The sequence below is a fragment of the Chrysemys picta genome, chromosome 2 (assembly GCF_011386835.1).
Source record: "Chrysemys picta bellii isolate R12L10 chromosome 2, ASM1138683v2, whole genome shotgun sequence".
In the NCBI taxonomy this organism is placed as follows: Eukaryota; Metazoa; Chordata; order Testudines; family Emydidae; genus Chrysemys; species Chrysemys picta.
The window spans coordinates 164,752,734-164,763,710 of NC_088792.1; the positions used below are offsets into that span (position 1 = coordinate 164,752,734).

General features: G+C 47.0%; 1 protein-coding gene across 1 annotated transcript; it reads right to left on the bottom strand.

Moving 5' to 3' along the window:
* Positions 1–7,307: 7,307 nt before the first annotated feature.
* LOC135981585 (uncharacterized) lies at positions 7,308–10,831 on the bottom strand. Its single transcript, XM_065584750.1, has 2 exons — positions 10,568–10,831; positions 7,308–8,717 (listed from the first exon to the last, which is right to left on the bottom strand). Exon 2 carries the CDS (start codon positions 8,696–8,698, stop codon positions 7,460–7,462), a length of 1,239 nt encoding a protein of 412 aa, XP_065440822.1. The 5' UTR covers positions 8,699–8,717; positions 10,568–10,831; the 3' UTR covers positions 7,308–7,459.
* Between the last annotated feature and the right edge of the window lie 146 nt (positions 10,832–10,977).

Consider the following 10,977-nt stretch of genomic DNA (forward strand, 5'->3'; position numbering starts at 1 on the left):
AGGAGGAGAGGCTGAGGGAACTAGGATTATTTAGTCTGCAGAAGAGAAGAATGAGATGGGATTTGATAGCTGCTTTCAACTACCTGAAAGGGGGTTCCAAAGAAGATGGATCGACTGTTCTCAGTGGTAGTAGATGACCACTGAGAACAAGGAGCAATAGTCTCAAGTTGCAGTGGGGGATGTTTAGGTTGGATATTAGGAAAAACTTTTTCATTAGGAGGCTGGTAAAGCACTGGAATGGGTTACCTAGGGAGGTGGTGAAATCTCCTTCCTTAGAGGTTTTTAAGGTCAGGCTTGACAAAGTCCTGGCTGGGATGATTTAGTTGGGAATTGGTCCTGCTTTGAGCGGGGGGTTCGACTAGATGACCTCCTGAGGTCCCTTCCAACCCTGATATTCTATGATTGGCAGCTCCTTCTGCTACTGGTCTCCTTTTTCTGCCTCCAGATCTCATAGAGTAGTTAGTTCCCTCCAGCTAAGTTGAGCATTTAATCTTTTCTGTCTACAGAACACTGTGTCAGTGAATAGTTTAGCTTCTTTCCAAACAGACTTGTTCTGACTTGTTTTGTTGACAAATCCCAGAAACAAGAACAAAGTTTTTAATTTGTAACAGTTACTGCAAGAGCTGGCCAGAGCTAAACAAGTGATATCCCCAGTCACGCAGAGCTGAGTTCTCTGCAAGGCCCACATGGGGCTGTCTCACTGTGTCTCTTCAGGGCTGGGGTTAGAGCTGCCCCAGAGCTGGAGCAGATTTCTAGGGGCTGCCCCTTCAGCTGGTTTCTTTCTGCACCCTTGGTGTGTTATGATTGTATGGTGAATTTTTCATGTGTACTTTAGCGTGTTCTTCCTGCAGTGATGCAGCTCCTTAGTTATGTATCACGCAGTTCTCGCTTCCTTATCCCTTCAGCTCAGCACAGCCTGGCCCTTGTTACTGAGTGGATGGCAAGTCTGCAAACCTAGGGAGTGCAGCGTGGGCACTTATCTCAACTGCTGGTAGAAACAGAAAGAACATAGATGAGGGATGGAGCAACTGTCTTCGAAACACACAATAAACAGGTTCTAACATTTCAGCTAATTGCCCAAATTCTGCTCTCCCCTATCTTTGTATGGTAACGGTTGTTCATCCACACCCCCCTCCAACTGTTATACACTCCCTCCCCCAATCATATAACTCCTACATCAGCCACAATGATGAAGAGGCAGGCTGAAGAAAAATTGTGTGTGTTCCGGTCACTTTCAGGAAAGGATGTTTTGTGTTTAAACTAATGCAGATGTCCAAGCTGAATGTTTTAATAACTAATGACTCTCTGTGCATCTTAGAGTTGCATCATGGAGTGCAAGCTGGAAACAGGCCATTAAGAGTTACAGAGAGCATCATTCTTTTACAGAGGCAGCTTCACTTTTATCAGTAACTATGATGATGGGTAAGGACCAGTCATTGACCTCATCTAGATTAAATATAGGGACCAGTTAGTTACCTCAGCCATGACCTTTAGCCTTGGTTCTCAGCCAGGGATACGCATACGCAGAGGTCTTCTAGGGGTACATCATCTCCTCTAGATCAGTGTTGCTTAACCTGGGGATTGTGAGCCCCAGGGGGTTGCAGGTGCAGGGCTGGCAAGCAGGGCAGTTGCCTGTGGCCCCACACCACAGCAGGCCCCTCAAAGCTAAGTTACATGCTTCAGCCCTGGGCAGCAGGGCTTGGGCTTCAGATTCCTGAAAGGGCTACAGTAGTCTGGAAAGGTTGAGAACCACTCGCCTATAGTGATCAGTTGTGATTGTCACTGTGTGAGACACCTAGTTAAGAGGAGATTTCTGACTATTTGGGTGTGTCCTTTCCATTCTCTGAGGAAATGGGAGCTGAATCAGGTTAGGTGCATTGCAATCTTGTGTTACTGCGCATTTGACTGCAGACTCAAAGGAAAACCATGAATGTTTTGACTGTACATTTTATTGTTCTTGCCCCCTTTGTATGTTGCTAGTCCAGGATTGTAAGCTCTTTGGGGCAGGGACTGTTTCTCCATGTATATTTAACAAGTGCATAGCACACAGTGCGCACTACCAGAAATCGGTAATAAAAATATTAATAATGTCCTGGCTCTGTGTAGGGTGAGTTCATGTAGCACAAAGATTTTTATGAGGTTTTGCACTATCTGAGAAGGAAATATCCAACATACAATAATAGAATGAATAAATACCTGTGAATTCTGATAGGCCATCTGTCCCGAGTCCTGGCTTTGTGGGGATGGGGGACTGTGAGGAACAAGGCTAAGCCTGAACATGCCTTACTGGGTTTGGCCATAGAGTGGCTATGGTTTATGGTTCATTCTAAATGCCTACAATGCTGTGTTACTGCCAAGTAGTGTTGTCGTTCTTACTAGGGCTGTCAAGTGATTAAAAACATTAATTGCTATTAATCGCACTGTTAATAATATCATACCATTTATTTAAATATTTTTGGATGTTTTCTACATTTTCTAATATTGATTTCAATTACAACACAGAATACAAAGTGCTCACTTTTTATTTATTTTTGATTACAAGTATTTGCACTCTAAAAAAACAAAAGAAATAGTATTTTTCAATTCCCCTAATACAAGTACTGTAGTGCAATCTCTTTATCAAGACAGTTAAACTTACAAATTTAGAATTACGTCCAAAAAATCTGCATTCAAAAATAAAACAATGTACAATTTTAGAGCCTGCAAGTCCACTCAGTCCTACTTCTTGTTCAGCCAATCGTTCAGACAAACAAGTTTGTTTACATTTGCAGGAGATAATGCTGCCTGCTTCTTGTTTACATCACCTGAAAGTGAGAACAGGCATTTTCATGGCTCTGTTGTAGCCATTGTCGCAAGATATTTTTGTGCCAGATGCGCTAAAGATTCATATGTCCCTTCATGCTTCAACCACCATTCCAGGGGACATGTGTCCATGCTGATGATGGGTTTTCTCGATAACAGTCCAAAGCTGTGTGGACTGACACATGTTCATTTTCATCATCTGAGTCAGATGCCATCAGCAGACGGTTGATTTTCTTTTTTGGTTCGGGTTCTGTAGTTTCCACATCGGAATGTTGCTCTTTTAAGACTTCTGAAAGCATGCTCCACACCTCATCCCTCTCAGATTTTGGAAGGCACTTCTGATTCTTAAAACTTGGGTCGAATGCTGTAGCTATCTTTAGAAATCTCACATTGGTACTTTCCTTGCGTTTTGTCAAACCAGCAGTGAAAGTGTTCTTAAATTGAACAACGTGTGCTGAGTCATCATCCGAGACGGCTATAACATGAAATACATTAAATATATGGCAGAATGTGCGTAAAACAGAGCAGGGGACATACAATTTGCCCCCAAGGAGTTCAGTCACAAATTTAATTAATGCATTAGTTTTTTAATGAGCGTCATCAGCATGGAAACATGTCCTCTGGAATGGTGGCCAGAGCATGAAGGGGGCACATGAATGTTTAGCATATCTGGCACGTAAATACCTTGCAATGCCGGCTATAAAAGTGCCATGCATATGCCTGTTCTCGCTTTCTGCTGACATTGTTAATAAGAAGAGGGCAGCATTATCTCCTGTAAATGTAAACAGACTTGTTTGTCTTAGCGATTGGCTGAACACCAAGAAGTAGGACTGAGTGGACTTGTAGGCTCTGGAGTTTGACATTGTTTGTTTTTTGAATGCAGTTATGTAACAAAAAAAAAAATCGACATTTGTAAGTTGCACTTCCATGACAGAGAGATTGCATTACAGGACTTGTATGAGGTGAATTGAAAAATACTATTTTGTTTATCATTTTTACAGTGAAATATTTATAATAAAAGTAATATATATTATGATTTCAATTACAAAACAGAATACAATATATATGAAAATGTAGAAAAACATCCAAAATATTTAATTTTAATTGGTATTCTATTGTTTACAGTTTTAATTGCACTGTTAATTAATCACAATTAATTTTTAATAGTTTTTTTTTTTTTAGTTAATCGCATGAATTAACTGTGATTAATCAACAGCCTTAGTTATTACTGTACAAAAAAAAGCTTTTGGGATAAAGCCATGACTGTACTGACCCTTGCATCCCCAGAGGGCATGGGGAATGACTGTGGGATCCCAGGTGCCGTAGAATTGTGTGACCCCAGAGAGTAGAGAGTTGACTGTGTAACCCCACGTGCAGAAATGGAGACCTTTCTAGGTAGCCCACACCAGTTTTACAACATATACCCTCTAGAGAACTTGGTTCTTTTCCTCAGGGAGAGCTTTGCTCACCAGCCTTTCACTGATACTATAACCTTGTTTTGCTTCCCTACTTGTCCCTTCTCTGGCAGGTCTGGTAAAACTCCCTCCTAGCCTATGTATTATGAGTCTGTATATTTGCACATTTTCCTTTATATATAATAAATGTCCTTTGTGTTATGCTGTTTCTTGTCAACTGATAGAGCCCAGTGTTATATGCTCCTATAAAAAGACCCTTTTGTAATACATACACGCAAGGGGGGGCCAAGTTCCTGTTGCTATGGGAACCTTAAATGTGAATTTCCTGACTCCTGTGCAAGTGAAATGTGAATCTTAAATTTGCATAGGTCTGATCCTGAGACATGCTATGCACTTTGGGCCCTCACTGCATTCAGTAAGGAGAGTCACTCAGAACCTCCTCTGGCCAGGCCATAGTATTGTGTATCTGTGGGCTGTATCCATTCACAAGAAAGACTCTGTCCAGAAGGGAGCAATATATGAGGCTGCTATTAAAAGGAGCTTTGGACAAGGGTCATACCAGATTGCTGAAATGTCTTGTAAATAATTAGTAAACCTTACACTCCTTGGGGAATTTCCAGCCCACTGGATGTTAGAGGAAATGTAATGGTACAGTAATGTGCTCACTTGAGCCCACAGGTTGGACCCATCCCTCCTGAGAATGTGGCAATGGTGCAATTTGGAATTCATGGTGATCTGAGACATCAGAAGCTGATCTTCTTGGTTGCACTGAAGGAAAAGATTAATTTTCTTTCATTGGCCATCAGCAAAGGCTCCAATATCTCACTATAGACTCCTAGTCCCACCTTTAATGAGTCTCCCTCCATCCTGGTCTCCTTCAAGCACCCTGGAGCCTTTCTTCCTCTTGCAGACTGAGGCCTTGGCTACACTTGCGAGTTGCAGCGCTGTAAAGCCGCCCCCAGCGCTGTAACTCACTCCCCATCCACACTGGCAAGGCATTTGCAGCGCTGTATCTCCTTGGTTGCAGCGCTGCATGTACTCCACCTCTCCGGGAGGAATAGCGAGTGCAGCGCTGTGGCGCCAGTGTGGCCACCCAATGCGCTGTGAATGGCCTCCAGAATTATTTGACAGTATCCCACAATGCCTGTTCTAGCCACTCTGGTCATCAGTTCAAACTCTACTGCCCTGGCCTCAGGTAACCAACCATGTGACCAACCCTTTACATTCCCCGGGAATTTTAAAAATCCCCTTCCTGTTTGCTCAGCCCGGCGTGGCGTGGAGTGCTATCAACAAATCTTCCTAGGTGACCATGCCTCCACGCGCCAAGCGAGCCCCAGCATGGAGCAATGGCGAGTTGCTGGACCTCATCAGTGTTTGGGGGGAGGAAGCAGTCCAGTCCCAGCTGCGCTCCAGCCGTAGGAATTACGATACCTTCGGGAAGGTATCAAAGGACATGATGGAAAGAGGCCATGACCGGGACGCCCTACAGTGCAGGATTAAAGTCAAGGAGCTGCGGAGTGCCTACCGCAAAGCCCGCGACGCAAACGGCCGCTCGGGTGCTCCCCCTGCGACCTGCAGATTCTACAAGGAACTGGATGCGATACTTGGGGTTAACCCCACCTCCACTCCGAGCACCACCATGGACACTTCAGAGCTGGTGTGGGGGGGGGGAGGAGGAGGAAGAAAACGGGAGTGATGGTGGTGGGCCGGATGGAGACACCCCAGAATCCCTGGAGCCATGCAGCCAGGAGCTCTTCTTGAGCCAGGAGGATGGTAACCAGTCGCAGCGGCCAGTACTTGGTGGAGGACAAACAGAAGAGCAGGTTCCCGGTAAGAGTTTGTTTTTTTTCGGGAAGGAATTTTTTCGGTGCGGGCTCTTTAGGAGAGGAGGGTTAAGCATGCATGCCTAGATGCGGTATAGTGCATTGATGTGGTTTATCACATCGCGGTAATCAGCCTCGGTAATCTCTTCGAATGTCTTATCCAGAACGTGTGCAATGCACTTGCGCAGGTTTATCGGGAGAGCCACCGTGGTCCTTGTCCCAGCCAGGCTAACATGTCTGCGCCACTGTGCCGCGAGGGGCAGGGGGACCATTGCTGCACACAGGTAAGCTGCATATGGGCCAGGGCGGAAGCCGCATTGCAGTAGAAGACCCTCCCTTGCTTCCCAGGTCACCCTCAGCAGCGAGATATCGTCCGGGACGAACTCCTGTGGAAAATGTTGGGACAGTGTTCAGTGTAGGTGCCCCCTGAAGCTGTTGGCTCTCCCCAAGGCACAGAAACCTAGAGGACAGTGCAGCCCTGAAACAATCAGTCCCCATTACTCACCATTTTGAGGCTCCCGTGGAATGTGTGCTCTGTTTCGGACGGGAAAATTATGCTATTGTATAGATCCTGTGTGTTTTCTACTCCTTAAGTGCGGGGGGGGGGAGAGGGATCATTACTCTGTCTGGTATAAACAATGCTGCCTCTTTTAAATGTTACGTTTTGCCTATATAGCTGCATCAACCTTGAGACCTCAGCCGTCCCTCTTATCGCCTGCTCAGAGACTGCAAAGACTCAGGAAGAGACCGCGAAAAAGCAAAGAAGACATGCTGCAAGAAGTGATGTGGCAATCTATTAAAGAGAACGAGAAGGCACAGGACTGGAGGGAGAGAGAAAGCAGGATCTGCCAGGAAAACACAGCGCACCGGCAGCAAAGCACTGATAGGCTCATCAGCATCCTGGAGCGCCAAGCAGATGCTATCCAGGAGCTGGTAGCCATGCAGAAAGAGGAGCAGTACCGAAAACGCCACCCCCCCCACATCCCTTGTCCCAAAATTCTTTCCGTTGTGCCGCACTGTCACCTCCAACCCACTGTCCCCAACTTCCGTGTTCTTCACGCCACTCGCTGCCTCCAACACCAGTACCTTCACCACCCAACCCTGAAGACCACAACCCTTACCCTCTGCACTCAACCCCCATCACCATGCAATATAGCCATCCTGAAGTGCAGCACTCACTGCACAGCACACCAGACAGGACATACACGAATCTGTGATTGCACTGTTCCCCACTCCACCCCCTTTTTTCTTTTCAATAAATGGATTCTTTGGCTTTGAAAACATTCTTTATTGCATAAAGTAAAAGACTCCTTAGCCCAGGAAATAAACAGGCCCTGCAAGTCTGCTTGTCTGCTAAGCAGACACTGATTCCTAAAGATTGGAACTACTGCACTTTCCTCCCGTGCAGGGCACCAGATATCACTGCTGGTTTTCAGCCTCAAATTGCTCCCTCAAGGCATCCCTAATCCTTGCAGCCCCGCGCTGGGCCCCTGTAATAGCCCTGCTCTCTGGCTGTGCAAATTCAGCCTCCAGGTGTTGAACCTCGGAGGTCCATGCCTGAGTGAAGCTTTCACCCCTCCCTTCACAAACATTATGGAGGGCACAGCACGCAAATATAACTGCGGGGATGCTGCTTTCGGCCAAGTCCAGCTTCCTGTACAGAGATCGCCAGCGGGCCTTTAAACAGCCAAAGGCACACTCCACGGTCATTCGGCACTGGCTCAGCCTGTAGTTGAACCGTTCCTTGCTGCTGTCTAGGCTCCCTGTGTAGGGTTTCATGAGCCACGGCATTAACGGGTAAGCGGGATCTCCAAGGATCACAATGGGCATTTCAGCTTCCCCTACCGTGAAAAAAGTTCCGGCCTGCATCTTCCTGAACAGCCAAGTGTTCCGAAAGATGCGTGCCTCATACACCTTTCCAGGCCAGCCTGTGTTAATGTCAATGAAACGCCCACGGTGATCCACAAGTGCCTGGAGAACCATAGAGAAATACCCCTTCCAATTAACGTACTCGGATTCTAGGTGGGGTGGTGCCAGAATAGGAATGTGCATCCCATCTATTGCCCCTCCACAGTTAGGGAACCCCATTTGTGCAAAGCCATCCACTATGTCCTGCACGTTACCCAGAGTCACGGTTCTTCTGAGTAGGATGCGATTAATGGCCTTACAAGCTTGCATCAACACGATTTCAACGGTCGACTTTCCCACTCCAAACTGGTTTGCGACTGACCGGTAGCTGTCTGGAGTTGCCAGCTTCCAGATTGCAATAGCCACCCGCTTCTCCACTGGCAGGGCAGCTCTCAATCTCGTGTCCTTGCGCCGCAGGGTGGGGGCAAGCGCCTCATACAGTCCCATGAAAGTGGCTTTTCTCATCCGAAAGTTCTGCAGCCACTGCTCGTCATCCCAGACTTCCATGACGATGTAATCCCACCACTCGGTGCTTGTTTCCCGAACCCAAAAGCGGCGTTCCACGATGCTAAGCATGTCCGTGAATGCCACAAGCAATTTCGTGTCGTACGCGTTACGTGTCTCGATAGCATCGTCGGAATCCTCACCCTCACTCTCACTGTCACTTTGGATCTTAAGGAATAGTTCGATAGCCAAACGTGACGTGCTGGCGAGACTCGTCAGCATACGCCTCAGCAGTTCGGACTCCATTTCCCGCAGACAGATCGCGCTGCACAGAAACCGTTGAAAGATGACGCCAAAGGTGGACGGAAACAAAGGGATTTCTGGGATGCGAAGCGATGCATCACGGGGCATTGGGACAGGACCCAGAATCCCCTGCACCCACGCCCCCTTTCCACAACCCACAGCTCCTTCCCACAACCCACGGCGCCAGAATGGGAAAAGGTGCTCTGTGGGATAGCTGCCCATAATGCACTGCTCCCAACAGCGCTGCAATTGCCGCAAATGTGGCCACGATAGTGCGCTGGGCAGCTGTCAGTGTGGACAGACTGCAGCGCTCTCCCTACTCAGCTGCACGAAGTCAGGTTTAACTCACAGCGCTGTACATCTGCAAGTGTAGCCAAGGCCTGAGAAGTAAGCATAAATTCTACACTCTCTCTGGGCAGCCCATTTGCTCCACATCTCCCTTCCCTTCTCTATCAAACTCACTGACCTCATCTCCTCTGAACAAAAGCACCTTCTCACTGGAGCACATCAGCCATATATGTATAATTGCCCCCATCAGCAACCTCTCTAATCTACCTGCGGTAGGGTTCTTGATTAAATCTTCTCTCCTGGAATGTGCTTGGTCTGGTTTATGGCCCATTCATAGCACTGTGACTCTGCCCTCTTCTGGGTAATTAATGACCTGCTCCTAACCTCAGATCATGGGACCTTGGCAGGGTTGAGCTTAACCCATTTGGTGAACTTGGTACTCCCACTCGTTGGCCTATTCCGGATAAGGTAGGGCTACTGCTGTGCTCCAATTTTAAAATCCCATTAGTATGTGGATGCCATTGTGTCAAATAATCAAAATGTTAAATATCTGGAACTATTGGTGCTAGACCCTTCTAATCCATTAACTAACAATAGTAATCTATTAATCTGGGGGAGCACTTCACATTTCCAAAGCACTTTTCAAATATTAACTAGTTAACCCTCCCAGCAACCCTGTGAGATAGGTGAGTATTATCTATGAATATTGTACCCACCATTACTATAACTCAAGCCTTTCCTGATTGCCCGGTGGATTCAGAGTACTGAAGGGATTGATGATGTTTCATAACCAGCCATCCCCTTTCACATGCCTGAGGCAGATGTGTATGTATGTCAGTCAGTCAGAGACCCCTGTCCTGTTTACCTGCGTGGCTATGTGTAGAATTCACCTATCTTAGGTGGCAGATGAGAAATGACAGTTTTCAAGAGTCAGATCTTAGCAATTGTCTAGGAGGGTACTAGTGAGAAAAACAAAGCTCTTGATCCCTGAGGTCTGCTGTAATCCCTAATTTCAGAGAATTTTAAAAACGATAGGTGCTTCAGAGCTGAACTTCCTTCCTCCTTGCTGCAGGGTGTGAACAAGATAAACAAATGATTGGCTCTGCAGTGAAGAGAAACTGTGACTCAGGTGCCTGCCTGTCTTTCCTATTCTCCGAGCTCACCAGGCTTTTGAAAAGCATCTCTGCCAATCTCTGGGTGAGTTGTCACAATGTTCTGAGTTGTGGAGCACAGTGGGTGGGAGGGAGAGATGGATAAGGTGAGGGGGGAGAAAAGAGCCAGGGAAGGGAGAGATTGTGATGAGAAGCAGGGAGAGTGTGGGAAAGAGCAGGCAGTGACAAGGAGTGTGTTGGCCATTGGGTAAGACATTCTTTACTGTCCCATTAGCTCTCATTTGAGAGAAACCAGTGGTACCAAAATGATTCTATTTACTTAAACAGCTTGTCCCAGCTTTCCTGGGGGAGGGGCGAACTCATGCCTGCAGAAAAATTGCTAGAGCCAAGAGAGCTTGAATGAAGTACAAGGTAGAGTGTGCAAGGAGTGGTGCATTGCACTTGACTTGGGGTGCCCTCCTACCTCACTCACCTTGTTATCTTTGTACGCGGCAGCTCCCATTACAGTAGAAACAGAAAATGTTATTCAATCAAGCAAAGCCAAAAGTAACTCTTTGGAACTGAAGTGGTGTCTGCAAACCCTGCCATTTGGTCTATGAAGGCCCCGATGGGGCAAGCATTTACGTAGATCAGTTGTCCTATTGACTTGGGGTTTTAATCCTGTTGCCAGTGCTATAGCTAGTAGCCTCCCAGTCGCTGGAAAGTTTTTTCTCCATTCTCCCCCTCAGGCCAAACGCCCTACGGATTTGCAGCTTCGTTGGTGACACCCCCGCCTTTAACGCCAGAGCAATCGCAGTACAGCCGCCTGCAGTTCGGAACCGCGTCCGCGCCTAGGAGCGGAGCTGCAGCCAGCGCTGTCCCCACGGGGGGCTGGGATCCCTG